General features: G+C 53.2%; 6 protein-coding genes across 6 annotated transcripts; all 6 read left to right on the forward strand.

Moving 5' to 3' along the window:
- Positions 1–530: 530 nt before the first annotated feature.
- On the forward strand, positions 531–1,854 carry PG997_003559 (WD40-repeat-containing domain protein; the record flags this gene model as incomplete). Its single annotated transcript, XM_066807874.1, has 5 exons — positions 531–643; positions 726–799; positions 925–1,163; positions 1,221–1,590; positions 1,652–1,854. 5 exons carry the CDS (start codon positions 531–533, stop codon positions 1,852–1,854), a joined length of 999 nt encoding a protein of 332 aa, XP_066671492.1.
- Positions 1,855–3,491: 1,637 nt separating this feature from the next.
- Positions 3,492–6,426, forward strand: PG997_003560 (fungal-specific transcription factor domain-containing protein; the record flags this gene model as incomplete). The annotated part of the gene is made up of 7 exons (XM_066807875.1): positions 3,492–3,813; positions 3,890–4,156; positions 4,304–4,325; positions 4,453–4,722; positions 4,779–5,442; positions 5,523–5,765; positions 5,818–6,426. 7 exons carry the CDS (start codon positions 3,492–3,494, stop codon positions 6,424–6,426), a joined length of 2,397 nt encoding a protein of 798 aa, XP_066671493.1.
- Positions 6,427–8,064: 1,638 nt separating this feature from the next.
- On the forward strand, positions 8,065–8,733 carry PG997_003561 (uncharacterized protein; the record flags this gene model as incomplete). Its single annotated transcript, XM_066807876.1, has 1 exon — positions 8,065–8,733. The coding sequence occupies one exon, from the start codon at positions 8,065–8,067 to the stop codon at positions 8,731–8,733; it is 669 nt and encodes a 222-aa protein (XP_066671494.1).
- A 305-nt stretch (positions 8,734–9,038) lies between these two features.
- Positions 9,039–10,361, forward strand: PG997_003562 (uncharacterized protein; the record flags this gene model as incomplete). The annotated part of the gene is made up of 7 exons (XM_066807877.1): positions 9,039–9,481; positions 9,532–9,590; positions 9,632–9,644; positions 9,690–9,708; positions 9,770–9,862; positions 9,936–10,061; positions 10,113–10,361. 7 exons carry the CDS (start codon positions 9,039–9,041, stop codon positions 10,359–10,361), a joined length of 1,002 nt encoding a protein of 333 aa, XP_066671495.1.
- A 2,517-nt stretch (positions 10,362–12,878) lies between these two features.
- On the forward strand, positions 12,879–15,035 carry PG997_003563 (uncharacterized protein; the record flags this gene model as incomplete). Its single annotated transcript, XM_066807878.1, has 1 exon — positions 12,879–15,035. One exon carries the CDS (start codon positions 12,879–12,881, stop codon positions 15,033–15,035), a length of 2,157 nt encoding a protein of 718 aa, XP_066671496.1.
- A 2,532-nt stretch (positions 15,036–17,567) lies between these two features.
- PG997_003564 (mitochondrial cation transporter) lies at positions 17,568–18,885 on the forward strand (the record flags this gene model as incomplete). Its single annotated transcript, XM_066807879.1, has 4 exons — positions 17,568–17,671; positions 17,822–17,955; positions 18,028–18,122; positions 18,196–18,885. 4 exons carry the CDS (start codon positions 17,568–17,570, stop codon positions 18,883–18,885), a joined length of 1,023 nt encoding a protein of 340 aa, XP_066671497.1.
- Positions 18,886–20,519: the final 1,634 nt, after the last annotated feature.

Consider the following 20,519-nt stretch of genomic DNA (forward strand, 5'->3'; position numbering starts at 1 on the left):
CGCACGCACGCACGTACGCCCGCCCGCGCCCAGCACCAGCAGCAAGCAGCAGCAGTAGCTCCTGCAGCTCCAGCTCGGACGGGGGATCAATCAATTACCCAATCAGTACCTACTCCAGCAGGTACAATCGCTGTACCTGATCTACCACCTCCGGCTACAGTGATACTTAAGTACCCATACCTGGTAATTGAATAGCCTGCAGCCCACTTCCCGTCTTTGCGCCCGAGCTTGAACGTCAGCTTGTGATTTATGTCAGGCTATTTGCTGCATGTACTTGCATTCTACGTAGCAGACCGCAGCAGATGCCATTGACGCTTTCAGAATTTAGATCATTGGATCATCGAACAAGAAAGGCGCCCAGTCCTCGTAAGAAGAGGAGGTTGATCCCATTTGCCAGCACCTCGGCTTTGCAAACCTCTTTTTTAAAAGTGATGCTCTGCTAGTGGTAGTAAACCCCCAAAACCTCAAGTCGCGTGGGACACCGCACACTTCATTGGAAGGAAACCTTCTTCATCAGGCTTTTGCAAAAAATGGCACGCATACAACCCAAAGTGTCTGTTCCGCCTGAGAAGTTCAAGTCGGTGTTTCCAAATCTGAAGCCCACAACCTACAATGATACCAATGCGGCCAGAGGCGTTCACAAGTACGTTATTGCACCCGGAAAATCGACGCACCCCCTATGGCCCTGTGGGCAAGTGCCGAGTCTTATGCTGACCTGTCTATAGCTTACGTTCCATCGCATGGAATCCCCTGGGTACTTGGGTCGCGACAGGATGCGCCGATAAAACTCTTCGGGTTTGTACGTTTCCTGTGTCGTGAAAACACGACTGTTGACGATTTATCGACATGTTCCCCAGGTGTCCTACACATGGGAGGCAACTAGCACGCTAGGGGGCTCTTAACTAATATGGCATTGAACGTTAGGGAATGTTGACAAACCCAATGTCCGTCAGTCGACGGAGCTGAAGGGCCATACTGCCTCTATCGAAAAGGTGGCATTCAACCCTGTCAAGGAGCTGGAACTCTGCAGTGTCAGCATCGATGGCACCGTCAAATTCTGGGATGTCAAGACCAAGGCCCTCGTAAATGAAGTCAAGGGGCTCGGCGAGGCCTTTACTCTGGCATGGGCACCCGATGGTGAACACCTTATCGTGGGCAACAAGGTAATGCGAGCCCACCCTTAGCAGCATCGGGCCACACCGTACTAACAATCTCATCAGGCGGACAATCTGTTCGTGCTCTCGCCAACAAAAAGCACGCCTGTTGCTTCTCATCAGCAGGATATACCGACGAACCAGGTAGTGTTCTGTTGGGACGGGAAGAGGATATACACTACCACTGGCGAGGGCCGTATCCGAATCCTTGATTTCCCAAGTTTCGAGCCAGCATTCCGCTATGACTACAAACCTGAGGCAGAGGCAGAGTTCATGCTAAGCGGGCACACATCCTCGTGCATCTCTGCCGAGCTGCACCCTTTCAACAGATGTTTGGCGACAGGAGGCACAGATTCGTTGATCTCCTTGTGGGATACGGCAGAGTGGAATTGCGAAAGGACCATCACTAAGATGGTTGGTCCTGTTCGAACAATCAGTGAGTTTCCAGCTGTGGTTGTATCTCCCTGCCAAAAGTTTAGTACTCACCACAGACATAGGCTTCTCCTTTGACGGCAACTACATCGTGGGTGGAAGCGACGAAGGCAACGGGCTCGAGTTCACGTATGTCGAGACAGGAGAGCACTTGTTCACATTCAAGACTGCATCGCCGTGTCCGGTCGTGGCATGGGCCCCGAATAGGTATGCGCTCGCCTACAGCGACCTTGGGATCCTTCGCATTATCAGTGCAGGGGCAAAATAGACCATTGTTCGCCTCGGCACCAGGTTACTCCATAAATATGATACCTTTAGCTGGACTGCCGGGTACGCAGATAAAGCCCGAGTACTATATGCCCTTGTTGGCCAAGATCCTTTACTATTTCGATGCTGGTTCAGGCAGAGCCTCGCCACAACCCCCGACATGCGTGCACTTTGGTGATGATGAGCAACAACTGCTACAACATAGTCTGGAGATTGGCAGCACTCAAGTAGACGATTTATGGCATCTGGGATGCCTGGCCACCGTCAGGAAGTACTGTTCATCATACCATTAACCAAATCAAATTATACTATTTCTTTTTTATATGCATATAGTTACTAACTTGAAGATAAAGGAGGCCAGGATGGGGAAGGAAACATGCTACCACAGCTACGACACTAAGGGGGACGACGATGCCTGTCAGCACGGGGTAATTTCAGACCGACTCGCAAGCCTTTTGCGCCTTATTGAAGTCTCCGAATATGTTGGCTTCCGAGATGATGAGAGGTAACCTGGAAACCCAAGTACATTAGCAGGAGACGTTTCTACTCTGCTAATTGCCTGCAAGTAATATACCCAGATGAGCCAGAGGGCAGATACTACAGGTAACAGTCCCGCTGGTCAGTAGTAACTTCCTAAGGTTCCCTAAGATAATACTAGCTGGGGCGGGGCAGAGCGCTACTTGAAAGAAGCTGGAGGCATTGCGAAGTGTACCTCATAGTTCAGTATATTATCAATACTAATAGCCTGACTCGTACAGTAAGTATACTAGTATTAGGGGGCAATAGTAGATATATTAAGCACAGTATATTTCCTCTTTTCATATGTGATCATAGGGTGAGGTTCTCGTCGTTGTCAATCATATTGTCAGTAGCAGTAGATTTGCTGTTCAAATTGGTGGTGTTGTGACGGACGAGTGGCCTAGATCGTGGCTCCCTGGCTACGTCTGCTAAGCTACCTAACTTACCTAGCCTTCAGCCCATCGAATTCTGTACAACCATGACAGTTCTACTGCTGCCTTCAGCCACATAAAACACAACCGTCATATTGTCTGCGCATGTAAGAGGTACCCAACCCGTGTAGGCTCTGTGTCTTGCTCTCTTTGTCGACAATATGAATCCTAACTCTACCTCTTTGTAGGTCTCGACTGCCTCCGAGCGAGCCAAGCAGCTTCAGCCCTACTTGCTATTGTCACCCCAAGTCCCCGCTACTACGCATGCCTGTCTCCCCTAACTGCCCCGGTTCTGAGCCCCGTCTACTAAAGTACCAGCTAACTGGGTCTGCTATCTTACGCTAATGCCCCTGCGTCTTACTGTGCCCTCGACGATAGCAGTCAGTTTCGGAAGAACGACGGATTCAACACCACGTTCTTCCGAACGTACGAACGACTATCTTCTAGTGAAGGACGCGCAGTCTATTACACCGTATTCGAAAAAGCGTTTCGCAGAGTCTACGGGGCCCTGCGTTGCCAGACTGACTACTTACCAAGCGACTTCGAGACTAGCCTCGATTGAAGGCGGACAAGACGCCGGCGACGAAACATTTGTCAGCTCACAGAGCGACCGAACAGCTCGACGGCCGTCTGCTGCACTTCGGACACACGACGCTTGCGTACCGGGAAGGCGCCAACGGTGGTGGCCATGGCTTCATCCAGGCCAGACTACTCGCTTGGTCGGTCGGCATCGAGGGACGAAGAAGGGAATGGGAGTGATCAGAGCCCCGTCACCGAAGGCAACGGCGATAATGCCGCTCAACCGACCGGTGCAACATCAGCCAATTCGAGCGTCCCCAAGCCGAAAAGACTTGCCTGCATGATCTGCCGCAAGCGCAAACTGAAATGCGACGGGGTCAAGCCGAGCTGTAGCACCTGTACACGCTTGGGGCACACATGCGCCTACGATGAAGTGCGGAGGAAGAGTGGCCCGAAACGAGGTTACGTGAAAGCCTTAGAAGAGCGACTGAGTGAGCAACGCCCGGCATCCTCGAAACTGTCGTTGTTCACGGATGGCATGTTAACCATATACTAATGGGAATACAGAAATGGTCGAATCGCTGTTGCAAACACCTGAATCATCTTCGGCCAATTCCAATAACACCACCGCTGCGCCAAAGGAGCCTACCAAATCCTCCTCTAACCCCGTCGAGCCCCGAAACCAGCCTCCTGTTACCACGGCAAACCTCAATATCACGAACCCAGCCATTGCGATTGCTAGTGACAATGATATGGACCGGTGGCATTTCAACGGCGACTCGCCGCAGCCTGGGACCGGCGACGACTTCAACTTTAATACTGCGATGCCCATGGGTATGAACCTAGACCCAAGTTTTACTTGGGAAATGATTGGGCTTGGTTTAGAGGAGCCTCTTCCACCACAAGAAACTATAGATGAGCTGCAAGTATACCCAGATGCAGTTCGAGTGATGCTCAACCCCTTCTGACAAATTTTCCCAGGCATCAAATATACTTCGACAAAGTCCATCCGTCTTTGCCAATGATGCATAAGTTTAGATATCTGGCAGCGATGAACTTGTAAGTCTCTGCATGATTGCCCAGTGATGGCTGTGGGTTTCTATATGAAAGGAAAACTAACCGTGGGTCAGAGCACCGAACCAACGCCCCTCTGTTGCGCTGCGGTACGCAATGTGGACGTTGGCTTGTTCTGTGACTGAGAAGTATGCGGGCATGATGGATTTGTTCTATCAAAGAGCTCGTAAATACGTCGAGGCCGACTACATCAAAGGCTACGGGGAACACATGATCTCGGTCGCTCATGCGCAAACCCACATCTTGCTGGCTTCGTACGAGTTCAAGATGATGTATTTTCCCAGAGCTTGGATGAGCACCGGTTCTGCAGCCCGTTTATGTCAGATGTGAGTATCTAGCCCTCCCATTAGAAAGACTGGCATTAGAGCTAACACCCTTCGAGGATCGGACTACATCGATTAGACGGCTCAGGCCTGGATGTCAAACAATGTCTGCCACCACCTCGAGACTGGACTGAAAGAGAGGAGAGACGAAGAACGTTCTGGATGGCATTCTGTCAAGACCGGTATGCCAGCATTGGCACTGGATGGCCCATGACCTTCGACGAGAGGGACATTATGACCGACCTGCCTGCCTCGGAGGAGGCATTCGAGATGAGCCGTCCTGAGAAGACGTCAACGTTATCTGAGTCCATGACGCCGACAGGCGCCGCAAAGCTCCAGCCGTTCTCCAGCGTCGTGCTTATGGCCTGTCTATTCGGCCGGAACTTGGTCCACCTACACCGGCCTGATCCCAACGATCGCGACCACGACCACAATGGCGAGTTCTGGAAGCGGCACAGGAACATGGATAACATCCTTCTTAATACGTCCCTATGCCTTCCCAATTCGCTAAAACTCCCAACGGGGCTTAGCAACCCCAACATCATCTTCACCAACATGAACATCCACACTTCGACAATCTGCTTGCACCAAGCCGCCATTTTTAAAGCCGACAAATACAAATTGCCTTCATCGGTAAGCGCCGAAAGCAAGGTGCGGTGTATCACCGCGGCAAATGAAATTGCGAGCATCATGAGAATGGTCTCCCATATGGATCTTTCTGTGGTAAGTGGTGCAGTGGCAAGCGCAACGAGTGCGATGCCCCCCTCTTCTTGTTATTCTTTTTGCTAACAGCGGCGTCGCAGATGAGCCCCTTTCTCTCGTTTTGTTTATACGTGGCCGCCCGTGTATTTGTTCAGTATCTAAAGAGCCGGCCGGACGATAGTCAGGTTGCGGACTCGTTGAGATTTCTCCTGGCAGCCATGAATGCACTCAAGCGCAAGAACCCTCTGACTGAGTCATTCCTTGTTCAGCTTGACGTAGATCTGGAAGCGCTGGGCGCGAGGATACCAATGCTAAGATCAGCCTTCCCCCGGGCTAGTGACTCGGTACGTCAGAAGGTACCGTGACTCCTGCGAACTATCAACTGACTTGACTTAGCCCATGACATCTCAAGTGAAAGCCAAGATGAAAGACCATGCAAGGCTAAACCAGCAGTTTGAAAAAGCCGGCATGAAAACCAATAATTGCAACGGCGATCCCGCCTTCCCGGGCGCCGGAGGTGATCCTGGGAGTTCTGCTGGCCGGGCCGAAGTCGTCGAGCCAGAGGGCCAGAACGCAGCAACAGGCGGAAGAACAAGTGTCAATTACGACATGTTACCGTGGGACTCCATGCCGACACGGGATTCGAGCTCAGGAAGGCGCAACAATGAAGATGTAGCATTGCCGGGGATGCCTCTGCATAACGCATTTTCCTTGAGTAACAATTCTTTGAATACGAACGGGCTCGTTGAGAGCCAAGATGCCAGCTCGCACGAGCTGTCGGTCTCGCCTCACCCCGACAGCCTGTCAAGTCGACCGACGCCGAATTCAAGTGGCGCCTCAGAGCAACCCAACAGTGGTTCGGCGCGTGTGACGGGCTCTGGCAGAACCTCTTTCGAGGCCAGCCCTCAGGAGCCGATGGGGATGCAGTCCGAGATAGACGCCGCGGCCACAGCATTCTTCACATCCTCCAGCGGATTTGATCTGACGGGGGCGAATCGGGGATGACACCGGGTCGCGGGTTCATCATACCGGAGATGACGGGGAACGACTACACAATGTCAAGTAACTGGGGCCAGACACAAGACCAACCGGAGATGACACCTGTGGCGGAGGGCGTCCTTCGGAACCTTATGAATATGCCGCCAATGGATGCTATGGACTTGGGATGGGACAGCGGGGCTTAAGGAGGCGACCATGCACACGGATATCTACATATGTAGTCCCTGGACGAACCCGTGCCGGGCATTGAGGCTTGGATTTGGTACACGGCGCAGAATTTCCCGTTGCTCTGATGGTAGATGAGGGACATATATTATGACTGGGGCATAGCGATTGGAGTTTTACAGGATTGGTATTTGGCAAATGCCGGGCTTGCTGGCTGTATAATACTACGACGCATCATGGGACACTGGAATGTACAAGAGTAGGCGATGCCCTCGCTTTCTACTGTTACCATATATAGCGGCCGATACGGAAATGACGCCATGAAAAATAAATTTATTGATACCCACTCTACGTCAGCGAGGAGATGTCGTACATCCCATGCCAATGCGCTTGCTTGTGTCCCTAGCTTATGTATGTATGTAGTCACTTACTCTATCGTGCAGCTGTTCATGCCGGTCGAGTGGGAGGCGGGCGATGGTAACCTATGGACACACGGGTTGTCGTCTGCCATGTCCATGTTGCGGTTGCGACCGAGACATGGATGGATGCAGGCCGGCCGTGGCCGTGGGGGTCAACTGAGATCTCCAGGGTTCTAGGTTCTGGCTGTCGTTCGGCCGGTCTGGAGCTGCCCTTGCCTAGAGCTGGGGCGGACAGGGCCGTCTGATTCGCTGGCGACCTGGCGATGGGGGCGGGAGGCGGCCTGCAACCTGGCGTGCTGGGCTCCTATCGATAAGTGAGCAAGGTCGGGGACTGATCGACCCCTCCGGGCCCTCCCTTGTCCAAAATCCCGAGCCGCTACCACGACTGGAGATGTCAACGACTGGAAGCGCTGCTGTCTTTGCCCAAGAAACCCTTGCAGGGATCGGCGCCCAATGCCAAAATGGATGCGAGTGCGCTTTCGGATTGGATTCCTTCATGTGTACATTCTTGACTGGCCACCCAGGCCACCCGCCCCCAATCGGCTGCTGTACCTACCGTACTACTGCCTACCTAACCTAACACTACACCACAGACGCTACGCATCACGCGGGGCCATTTCTTTTTCGCGATAGCAGCAGACTCGCTTCTGTTGTTCTCACAACAAGACGCTCTCCCCACGTTGTCCCCCGAGTCTGTTGCTCCATACAGGCGTCGTCGGGCCAGCGTCGCTCTACTCCTGCTTAGCTACCTGTTTTACGTACCTCTTAATATCCAATCTATAATTCGAAGCTTCCATCTTATCACATCGTTGCGAATTAGGTACCTAGCCAGCACTATATTCGCCCATCCACCCATTCCCATTCCCATCCCCATCTCCATCTCCATCTGTTGTTCCTGCTTATAGTCCCGGCAAAACCACAAAGGAACACGATCAATATACTCCTACACAATCGCGGAAGAATGGACTGGTGTCGACAGCTCGCCCTCCGCTGCGAGATGGTGTAAGAAGCGGCAATTAGCAGTAGGATCAGCGCAATAGCCGTCTCTTGAACTCGCAATATGGACATGGACCCTTCGTCGACCACTTTCGCAACCCCGCACCCTCTTGCCGCCCATACGCTCCATCATGGACTGCCTGATCTCGAATCCCACCATCATCATCACCATCAACAACACCAGCAGCAGCAGCAGCAGCAGCAGCAGCAGCAGCAACAGCAGCAACAGCAACAACAGCAACAACAGCACCAGCAGTACCATGGGCCGCCCATGCAGCACCAACCTGCGCACATCGCCCACCACCACCACCACCATCACCACCATCATGCCTCTTCTCCACCCCCGCAACCGCCCAACGACCCGCCACCGCCGCACTACCCGCTGTCGACTCTATCATCGAACAACGATATAGGCCTTGTGCTAGACGGGCCCGATCCGTCCTTCTACCTCGACCATACCCATCCCCATGCGCATCTCCAGCGCCTACAGACAGCTACTACTGTGCCCATCCTCCAACATGGGCCTCAGCAGCAGCCACCCCCGCCGCCTCCTGCGCAGCACCTTCACCAGCAACATCACCAGCAACACCACCATGCGCTGAGTGCCTCTCCCGTACCCGTTACGGTTGGTGCACCTCCTCCGCCTCCACCGCCGCCGCCAATGCCGCCCTCAAGTCACCCCCGCCGGCGAACCATGGCGTCCATGTTAGCCAGGGTCCCTTCAATCTCTTGACCCCGGGTCTTATCGCACAACTACCGCAAGAGGAGGACTACATGGGGCCAGGGATGGGTGCCTCCCTCGTCGCAAACTCCCGAGAGCCTGGAGAATCGACCTCACGGGCAGCTGGTCAACAGGATCGTTACCAATCCGCCAGACCTCGAAGGGTGGCGGGAAAAGCTGTTTCATGTTGACGATATGATCATTTTGACCAATGATGACTTCGAAACGTATTTCCCCACATTGATAATGTTTATTCCCATCGGTCGACCCAGAAGTATAAGCGCAAGCCCTTCATATCGCATTACTGGGATTGCCGCATGAAAGGGCGGCCGCCTGGGACTCCGAAGTCGGATGACCCGTCCAAAAAGAAGAGGAAGCGGAATGCGCGCGAGAGGGATCTATGCGACGTCAAGATCAAGATCACCGAATACTTTGCCGGTGCCACCATACAGCTCGACGACGGCATGACCATAGATGGGACTCAGGCCCCATTGGTCGGCGACAAGTTCTGGACGATCCAAAGGGTTAATGGAAACGGAGGTAACGGAAAGCAAGATGGCGTAGCTGGTCCTCATAAGCATTCCTTGGCCAAAAGCGACGAGATCAAGAAATCTACTGTCCAGCGTTTCATCCAAGCACAGGAAAAGGAGGCCAAGAAAATCCAGAAGCCTGCCCAGAGAAAAGCCACTGGCGCGGCCCAGCTGACTGTCAAAAATCATTCAGCAGACCACGAGCTGAAGCTCTATGCTGCGTGTTTCTGGTAAGTCCGATGATAGATCTTGCATTGCCGTGGGCTGACTGATTGCGTAGCCCCTTTTCGCAAAGAGTCTGGATTGCTCTGGAGGTCAAAGGAATGGATTACCAGTATTGTGAGACCGATCCCTTCAAGCGACCTACTCACTTGCTGGAGGCAAATCCACGTGGTATGGTTCCTGCCATACGTGAGGGGACTGGGCTAGTGGCGAAAGTGCTGTGATTCTCGAATATGTGAGTTCCTTTCATACCACAAAGTTGCCGAGATGTTCCATGCCTTATGATTCAATTACAGCTCGAGGACCGTGACCATGATCCAACTCACAAGGTGCCCCTCCTTCCTACGGATCCACGACTGAAGGCAAACTGCAGGTTGTGGATTGACCATGTAAGTTAAAGGGTTCTTGGCTTTGCGAGCCCCCCTTCCCCCCTTTGATCTTCAGCCATCTAATACCGTCCAGATCAATGCCAAGATCGTTCCCTCGTACTTCAACCTTTTACGAGCGACAGATAGAACCAAGCAATCGGAAGGCATAGATCGCTTGCAGATCGAAATCAGGGCGCTAGTGCAGGCGGCCGACGAAAGGGTACGGATGTAGCCAGGAGTCCTTCCGTTTGCAGATGCTTACACTATACAGGGACCCTATTTTCTCGGTGCCGATCTTTGCTTGGTAGACATCCACTTTGCACCTTTCGTTCTACGTTTGCCGCGGATGCTCAGCCAACACCGACACTGGAGCGATCCAATACCGGGCACACGGTGGCACATGTGGATAGAGGCTTTGGAGCGGAATCCGCATATCATGGCGACGACGAGCTCCAGCGAACTCTACCTTGAAACCTTTGATCTGTTTATGAATAGTCGTCTGGCCAATGGGGAAAGCTGATGTTCCCAAGGAGTAATACGCCCCTGTCAAACAGGGGCATGGTGAGGAATGGTGAGGACGCTGTCGAACATATGATACCCAGCCATAGTTCCAGTCTAGTTCTGTAAGATGAGTCGAGAAGGCGGCAGACGCGGGTGGTTACTCGGATTGTAGCACTAGAACAATTGCTTGGGGCATATAAATGATAGGGGTGCAGAGATGTTTTGACTCTATATCGAAATTGGAAATAGGGGGCTTGGAGTTTTGTTTCTTGGTAGCGATCATGGGACGGAGTTGCGGATAGTTTTGCTGCTGCTTTTTGAAAATGTGTATGCGAGATAGGTAGAAGCTGCATCCATCGACGATATATACTATCCCCCACAACTCATGTATCCCCTTAATGGCCACCACGCTGCCTTTACAATTTTTTATACTATAGTAGGTACTTTCTATAAATAATCGATAATGTACCTAGAGCATTATTGCCAGTGGGATAAACATTATACCACGGTACTAAATACTCTTTAATGTGTACAGGACGGCATGACATGGTGAGGGCAGTGATATCGCCATCAAGGGGATATGTCAAGTTGGCTTGCCCACTGGATGGGTATGATCGACGCTTCAAGACGTAGCTGGGCGAAGCACGGTAGTTTCTTTAATAGCGCCTTATAGGGATTGCTATTGCCTTCAGGTGTAAATGATTTCAGTCTAGCATTGGAACGAATATATTCCACCATCTTCTAGGTACTCTGCCACGCACAATCTCAATCTGCATCCCATCTTCCGACACAGCCGCAATGGAGACAAAACCATTTGGTCGGAACAAGTGAATCAGTGGGCGAGATATCCAGAAATTTTAATTTCCGAACGAGTCAACTAGTCAGGTTGGCTATAGTATGACATCATCTGTTGATCTGGCTTCTCATAACATGGAGATGGATCTTCGAGAAACATTCAGGCGGCGGAGGCGGGGCTAAACTCTCTAGTTCCTTACTATGTGAACGGTTAGGTCAGGCACTGAAAAACGAAAGAAGCCTCTGTCCAAAAGCCACCTAGTGCATGTGTGTGGTTGTTTGGAACTCATAATACCTGATACGATACGAGACTGCAATAGTAGAAATCGTTGCACCGCCTCTTCCGGCCACCTCCGTCTCCGTACATGCTCTACGCGAGTCTAGAAACCACCATCTCACCTGCAGCCTGCAGGTGCGCTGGACAGCCCAGCCTCTCTCGCCTCTCTCGCTCTGTCTCATCATTTCATGCAGCACTGCCACTGACACAACGTGCGTCATCGGCAGGCAGACTCTCTCTTGCCCGAGCTTATGTAGATACATGTACCTGAGTGACGAGAACAAGGCGGCGGCCTCTGCCTCTCGGGACTGGGTTTGTCGCATCAATACCTACTCATGTTTGACAGCAGGCTCGGCCATGAATAAAGTTTCATCGACGGCCTCGCGCATCGTCTGGTCGGGTACATGTAGAACGAGCACAAGAACAAACGGCATCCATTGTTACCAACTGCCTCGTGGGCGGGCGGTCCACCGTCCAGTGCGCCCACAGAATGCTGCGCAGCAAGCAAACACGACCCCGCCAACCGCCTCGGTCCTTTGGGCTGGCCGTACGAGGCCTGATTGGGCCAGTCGTGGGTGCCCAGCCTCAATGCATCTTCCATGTCATAGGCCATGGCCGGGGGAGTGTCCAGGTGTCTGCCCCTCCAGCCCTCTCTGCTCACAGCCATCTTCCTGGGAGCCAGCTCGGCCTAGCAGCGACCTAGTGCGCATTTCGCATCTCGCTCTTCTGCGGCAGCCCAATCAGGAACGAAGAGTCAATAGGACTTGGGCGTAGAGGCAAGAGAGGCAAAGGTCGGTCTGCTGTTCTGAGTTCAGACACACACAGAGACCCTGCTGCCGCTACCCATTTCTACCCGTGCCTGTCCCAGAAGCGTCCTAGCGAGTTTTATTTCCCTGTTCTGTAGTGGTAGTAGTTGGTCAATCCCCCGCCGTCACATCCATCAGCATCCGGCATCCATCCTGCCACCTACTTACACAACCCTTTGCAAACCCCCAATTGTGCTGCGCTTCTTCTTCTTTCGAAGCAAGTCCAGTTTCTTTCTCTACCCGGTTTGCTATCGGACCAGGAAAAGATTGTTTGTTGCGACTCAAGAACATACACCCGACAACAATATCGAGTTGTGGCGCCAAGCGACCAGCTTCTACTCTACGTCATCTGCCCCAGTCATAAGGCAGCGACTATATCCAGTTTTCCCTGCTTTGTTACTTACTGAGACACTATTACATTACTTCCTCGCTCAGCTACCTGCCCCGCTTCACCGAATCACCCACATCCTTCTCTAAGCTCACTCACTCACTGACTGGGCTCACTCTCTAAATCACTTACTTCGCTGCTCTACCACTCAGACCAGCCAAAACTCAACTGTCTACTTCACTGCATCTTTACACACACAAACACATACACATATACAACTTGCGCCTGGTTTTCGTCTGCCCTATAGGCATCTCCAGAAAGGTGTAAACCATGTCGACTTACGACCCCTATGACCCCCCTTCTCGGGGCCATTCCAGGCGGTACTACCAGGAAGAGCGCCGCGAAGAACGCCGCGATGGCAGAGAGCCACGCTATGTTGACACGCAAGAGACATACCTCAGAGTGAACCCTTCTAGCCGCACCGACCTCGTCCCTCGGGCACGCGAGGATAGCGACCTCTCCATCGAGGAAGTCCGGCGAGACTTCCCGCCCCCCGGATATTCTGGTTCGCGGGATGTCCGCCGCGCTCGTTCGGCAGAGCCAGGTTACTATGATGACTACTACGATCCTCGCTACGACGGTCGCTCAGCCCGTGGTGGTCACCGTGGCGCCCGGAAGCCTGGCAGCGTCTACTACGAGGAGGAGGAAAGAACCCGCAAGCGCGTCCTCAACAAGCAGGAGAAGATCATCGCTGCCGTTGTAGGCGGCGTTCTCGCTGCTGGCGCAAAGGAGGTTTGGGATCGCCGCGAGGCTCAGCAGGAGGGCCGTGATGAACCCGACCGCAACTTGGTCGCATCAGCTGCACTAGGAGCCGCGGGTGCACTTGCCGGTTACCAAGGTGCTGACGTCTACAACAAGTACGCCGAGAAGGATGAGAAGAAATCAACCTACGTGGTTCACAAGGGCCGCGACGGGCGCGTTTCCGAGTACTATTCCGACGACGAGGACGATAACAGGAGCAAGAAAGGCAACAAGTCCTTCCTCGAGAATGCTCTTTCCGCAGCCGGTCTCGGTAGCGCAATCAAGGCCCTCACGGGTGGCGGCGGCAGCGACAAAGACAGATACGACGACCGCCGCTCAGAAGGGAGGAGCCGCCGAGGCAGCATGGACTCGTATAAGTCCAGGAATGATGCTGCCGGTCGCATGCAGAAGGCCGCCAAAGCCTCGCTCGTTGCAGGTGCTGCGGAAGCTTTCCGGGTCGCCCGGGAGCCGGGTGGCTGGAAGGGAGAGAAGATGAAGCGCATCGTTACTGCTGCTGCTGGTGCTGCCACCATTGACGCTGCTCATAACCCCGACCATGATAGCAAGCGCCATCTCATCGAATCAGTCATTGGTGGTCTTGTTGGCAACCGCGTCCTCAACGGCTCAAGGAAGGATATTGAGGAGGACAGGAAGACAGGCCGGAGCCGATCTCGGTCGCGCGCCCGATCTGAGAGCCGCGGCGGCGGCGGAAATGGCCTCGCAGCTCTCGCTACTGCCGGTCTCGGGGCCCTGGGTGCCAAGAAGCTGCTAGATAAGGGAGACGATTCTCGGGAGTCTCGATCCCGGGGACGCCGTGGCAGCGTCGATTCGTTCGATAGCCGTTATGACAGCCGCCCCGGCTCCAAAGACAGACGCCGTAGCCGCAGTCGGAGTGTCGTGGACGGAGCGCGCCGCAGTCTAGCCAAGCTTGGTCTTGGAAGCGCCCCTGCTGAAGACAAGGACGACTTCGACGACACACGATCCCGGAGAAGCCGAAGGAGGAGCCCCGACGCCTACGATGACGACTATACCTCCAGGGGATACATGCGTGGAGGAAGAGGTCCCGACGACTACTATGACGACGACAGATCCACTGCCAGGCGCCGCAGCAGGTCTCGATCGCATACACGGGGTGGCCGGTCCGGCTCAGTCTCGAGCAGTGATTTGGGAGACTCGGATGATGACGAGAAGACGGCAAAGAAGATGAGAGGTAAGCAAATGGTTACCACGGGCTTAGCCACCGTGGCAACGATTCACGCCGCACACAATGTCTACCAGAGTATGGAGAAGCGCAACGCAAGACACAAGGCGGTCAAGGAAGGGAGGCTTACTCCCATGGAGGCCAAAAAGCTTAAGTCTAAAGCAATCATGCAAGATGCCGCATCCGTTGGCATCGCAGCTATGGGTATAAAGGGAGCCATTTCCGAAATGAAAGAGGCTCGTGAGCAAGGTCAACAGGTCAAGGAGTGGAACCAAGAGAAACAAAGGCGACACGAACGACGCATGGAACGGCTCAAGCGAGCCAACAATTCTCATTATGGGAGATCCAGAGACGACGACTGGCGCTCTTCAGCTTCCCCGCGCGAGAGCCGGTACGACGACGACTACGGTCCCCGTTATTCCGATGGGAACCCGTATGCCGCCACTCTCCCCGCGCCTCCTGTCGGCTACGATAGGAGGTACTGAGGAGCTCCCACGCCTGAGTCATGAAGGATGCACGGTTTTTACACTCTAGCCCTGCACCCGTTTTCCTTGCCTTTCCCTCCTTGGCTAGCTGCCTGCAAGAATGGAGCTATCAGGATATACCACGACTTTACGACATTGACGAAGATGGCTCTGGAAACCATCCCTGGGCTGGCGTTTTTTGGTACTTGGTTCATGTTGAAGCCTTGGCTTGAATTTCGAGAACCGAAAATCGGCCAGCGTGTCTTGTGTTGAATGCTTCTTCGACCTTCTTGAAAATAGAATGCCTTTTTCCTTGTTTCTAACACCCCCAACCAGCATCAAAGAATTCAATCTATACCTGAGCAATCTCAACTGATCTTACTTATTTTGTGACAGACGGGCGCCGCAGACGCCACCACGACCGCTAAGCGGGGTGGGGATGGGCTGTTGACTCCAATGATACTGGTCAGATCTTCACGATGATGACAACTGCGGGTTTGTATGGACCTCTACGATTACTGGGGTCGATGCTATAAGGACGTGCGTAAACTCGTTCCCTTTCGATGCACCGATGACGCTGTGTCACCTAGCGGCATGCGGCATCCTGGTGTGCGAGGGGACGAGTTGACAGGAGAAAGAAAGCAATAATGCTCGAAATAACGCAACGGAAACCCCAGTATATATATAAGTGTGTACCCTACGGCTGCAGGTGTCATCATTGTGGAAGCTGGTCGATCAAACGGACGTGCATCTGGCCCCCGGAACGAGCAAGCGACGATGCCCGAGCATCGAACCTATCATACGGCGAACCGAAACCAGGGAGGGAGCGAAAGGATGAGGGCCATTTGCCAGTCTCGTGCGTGGGTGTTCCACACGGAGTCTGCGGTTGGAACGGATGGAACGGGATCGGAGCATGCATGCAGTAAGTAGATACTTACATGCATGGGGGGTTGGGCGGTGAAGCTTGTCTTTGCTGGGGATTATTTGGTCTGGATATAGGGCAACGAATGATGTGTTGGATGGGTATTGGTTTTCACGTTCCTTCTTTTTACGAACATTAGAAAAAGGACATTGTATCGGGCTTGTGGGCGGCACGTTGTTCTCTCATCTCCACGCGGGAGACCGGGAGCCGCTGCAAGATGATGACATACGAAAGGTTGAAGGCGGGGAGGCTGGGAGCAGTTGGTAGAGAACCGAGCGTTACGTTGGCAAGATGGCATGAGATATAGGAATCACGATACGAACGTCACGAATCTCCTTATTCAATTTTCAGACACCATTCCTTTTCTAGACTATTGCGGTTCTGTTCGCAACTGTAACTTTACACTCGCTCTCTCTTTTGACCTTGTGTGATATTATTGCCAAGTCTCTTCAGGCACAAGATGGCCATCAAAGAAGCAATGACGGAGTTAGGGTGGGTGAGATTCGCCCGCTTTCCTCCTCTATACGTGGCCGCACCACCATCAGCATCAGCAGCAGCAATAATACATGGGTTGTGTACTACTGATAATAATTTATCATCTGTCAACCGACGGAAATTGCTGCAGGTGTGTGTGTGTTGGGCCTCAACTGTCCTAATCAGGTGAGCTAGGTCAGCGGGATCACTAGGTAGGTGACATCATCTTGCTTTCGTCTTCTTTTTTCTCTCGTATGTAGGTCTTCACCGCCATAGCTCTTCATTTCGGGAATAACAATGCAAAAGACGACTGGTACGTTATAAGACCGAGGTATCGTGATAATGCGGCCACACGAGAATAATGATTCCTTTGACCCTATGCGTTTCTTCTACACGAAACGAACCCTTTCTGTCTGTCGTTTCTCCCCATATTCTTATCATTCCTAACCCTTCCTTTCCCCTCTTCTCACCGTCTCACTGTCTCTCATAGCTGGCGTAGTTCTATTTTAGTATAAACTCCGGCTTGTTATAGTCAATGGCTGGGAAGGTTCAAGCCAAGTGCATCAGTTTTATACGCCAAGAAAAGATAACTGCAAGTGTTCTTGGAATCTCGGTATCAAAATAGGATACTCGGGACGAAATGGCCCAAGTAGAGAGAACTGCCCGGCGTCAAGATGATGCGTCTGCAGCCGATGCAGAGGATCCGGCATCTTGTCTCAACATCTACATGCATCGCATATTCCAACGCACATTGTCATTCTCGTGCCTCGTGCCTTGTGCCTCGTGGTATCCCAGCAAGGATCATGGCGCAAGTGCTAGAGTGCGTGCTAGAGGGCAGTCTAGAGTGCAGTGATCCGCGATCTGTGATAGCGCGATAGCGGGGCATTTCTGAGATAGCGCCGACCCCGATCTCGGGCCGCCCACCGCAGGGGACAAATTATTATTCACTTTGCACAGTCAGGAGTCACGACGTCGCAAAGAGCGGGTAGTAAGAAGTAGAAGCATTCGTTACTGACGGCTTGGGTTGTGTTTTCTCTTAGAGCGTCTGTTTGTCGCATTCGTCAATCTTTTCTTTTTCTTTTCTTTGCGCCTGCTGCAGAGGACGGACGCCCACGACAAGACAATTCCCGGTATCGACAGCGACCAAGACAGACAACATGTCGTCCTCCCTTCCGGGCAACCGTGAGCTGCCCGAGTCGCAGCACGACCTCAGCACCTACTGGGGCCGTGTCAAGCAGACAGCCGGTATCACAGACCCCAGGTAAGCCACCGATGAGTTTGCGGGCTATGGAAGCGGGATTTGGCAAGCCCATTCAAAAGAAAATGCGGCCTGCTGGGCACACCGACCGAAAAAAGCCCATGGCTACCACTTTAGAGGCGTGTCGCTAATCGGTTGGGATGATGATCGCAGGACCCTACTTGCCGGCAAACATGGCCTCGAGCAGGCGAAGAAGCTGGTGGTCGCATACAAGCAGGGCGAAATCCAGAGCATGACGCCGGAATTGTGGAAGGCAAAGAAGATCGTGGACGCCACGATCCATCCCGGTACGGAGAACGACTGGAAACAACCGAGTCCCCCTCGAGGTCCCCAGCGCTGACCTTATAATATCGTTGCAGACACTGGCGAGCCAGTTCTCTTGCCGTTCCGCATGTCCTGCTTCGCATTGTCTAACCTGGTGGTCACGGCCGGTATGCTGACCCCTGGGCTTCAGGTACGAAAGCCGCCCCCCCTCGGTCTCAGCTAGGAAGTAATGTAGATATGCTAACTATCCAACGCCATGACAGACGGCGGGAACGATAGGATGGCAAGTCGCTAACCAGTCCCTGAACGTCGCCATCAACAACGCCAACGCCAACAAGTCTACCCCTCTTTCGTATGGAAAAATCGCACAGTCCTACTTCCTCGCCGTTGGCGCATCCTGCTCCGTCGCCGTGGGCCTCAACTCGATTGTTCCCCGTATCAAGCGGATATCGCCTGCCACGCGTACAGTTCTCGGCCGACTTGTGCCCTTTGCCGCTGTCGCATCTGCTGGTTTCCTGAACGTGTTCCTCATGCGCGGCGAGGAGATGCGCACGGGTATCGATGTATTCCCCGTGCTTTCGGAAAAGGACAAGGCCAAGCTGGCGGCGGAGGGCAAGGCCGAGAACGACGTTGCCAGCCTTGGGAGGAGCAAGAAGGCGGCCACGCTGGCGGTTAGCGAGACGGCGCTGAGCCGCGTCCTCAACAGCAGCCCCATCATGGTTGTGCCACCGCTGGTCCTCGTGCGGCTGCAACGGACCGAGTGGTTGAAGAAGAATCCGCGCTACACGACCCCCATCAACCTGGCTTTGATTCTGGGCATGAGCTATCTTGCGCTGCCGTTTGCGCTGGCAGCCTTCCCCACAAGGCAGCGCATCAGTGCCAGCAGCCTCGAGGAGGAGTTTCACGGCAAGGGTGGAGAAGGAGGCATGGTTGTGTTCAACAGAGGCATCTGATCTTCTGGTCCGATAGGGATGCCATAGAAAAGTCGTCCTATGTGGATGGATGGCGGAGTGGCTGCATTCCCAAACTACCTGCATCAAATGGCGTTGGGAGCCGGGGGTCCTTGCGAGTACTATGTTCTCTGAATCTTTTCCATAGAATCGTTACAATACTTGCATAGAATTTGATTTATTCCTTACGCTGGTGGATTGCCCTTGTAGTATATTGGAACTGCCCAACGACAGTATGCTATCAACGAAAGCAAATCCGGGTCCGAAGACGTTTGTTTGGTTTTGGTAAACGCATCCCTGATCGCCAGGACCCGTCTAAGACCGTCTTTTCCACTCGTCGATCCGGTTCGAGATGAGGTGAAACGCGCATCACTTGAACCCTTAAACCCGGGGGGGGCAGGTCCCCGTCCCCGTCCCCCGTCCCCGTCCCCGTCCCGAGAGTAAAGTGGCTACTCGACCCGCCCACCATCAGGATGAGTAGGGAAACAGACTCGTACGGTCAGAGGAGCTGGGTGCCGCGCCTCTCTCTCTCTCCGTCTGTCTCTTTCACTCCAAACAGGCAGGACCTTGGATGCGAATGAAGCCTCATGTTTCAATTATATAGACGGTCATGAGCAGTGAGAAGGGATTCGGCGTCGAAATCCAGTTTTCCCCTTGTCTCACCCGTCCGTTTGAAATACGGAGAGTGTCGAGATAAAACGACAAACTCCTTGTTTGGGTCAGGCTTGCTTCTGACGTTTCCCGTCGTGCGTGTACCAAGTAGCACTCTCGGTGCTTAAAGGGGAGCCTGGGCGGGCAACTTAATACACGGTTCTTCCGTGTCACCCGGAAGCGTGTGACTGCATGAGATGAGCGTCATGCTAATAGAGAAGTGGAATTCCATAGCAACAAGACTTGTGTGCAGTTCTATTAATGGGCATGCGCATCGACGTGTTGCCGTGTTATATCATTATATGTGCACGTACCTCTCAGTGAACGTGGCAGTGGAAAGGGAACAATCAATTGATGGTAGCACTAGCCAGCGATGATCGGGGCGGGGAAGAGTCAGGGCCCTCCGGCTGCTGGATCCTTTCATCTAAGACCCTAACACTGCCAAATATTCGAAGAAATTGCCTGACTACACTACATGCATGTGTAAGTAAGTATAGAATAAGAAACCTTTGGGTTCAATGTCACGTTGAGATCCATACGTCGTTGGGACGAACCCCTGAGAGGAGGTTCGCTGTTGCAGATGAGCGAAAAGATATGATGGGTTATCTCCGTGGAGGATATTGTCGAATTTCGTAACAGTAGAGCCGGAGATTTTCTCTCTCTAAGATTTTCCTCCGACCAGAGAAAACAGCCCGAGATGACGCTGTAGGTTTCTTAATCTGCTGTACCCGACACCCTGGCACATCTGTGTGGGAAAGAAGGGGTCCGCTGACAAAATAAAAAAAGGGCCCCCATTCAATTACGACGTTGGCTGCCCTCTCAGCCAGAAACGTGGTGATGGGCTCTCTCACACGCTCTCTCCCTCCCTCACGCCATGTGGATCAACTTTCGCAAGGCAAACGGCGGGGAAAGGGCGAATGGCTGGATGGGACGGGATATGGGATGGGCTGGGATGCGTCGCCATCGCAGCAGGAAGAGACGACTGT

This window comes from Apiospora hydei, assembly GCF_038363865.1.
Source record: "Apiospora hydei strain CBS 114990 chromosome Unknown utg000004l_segment0_segment0, whole genome shotgun sequence".
In the NCBI taxonomy this organism is placed as follows: domain Eukaryota; kingdom Fungi; phylum Ascomycota; class Sordariomycetes; order Amphisphaeriales; family Apiosporaceae; genus Apiospora; species Apiospora hydei.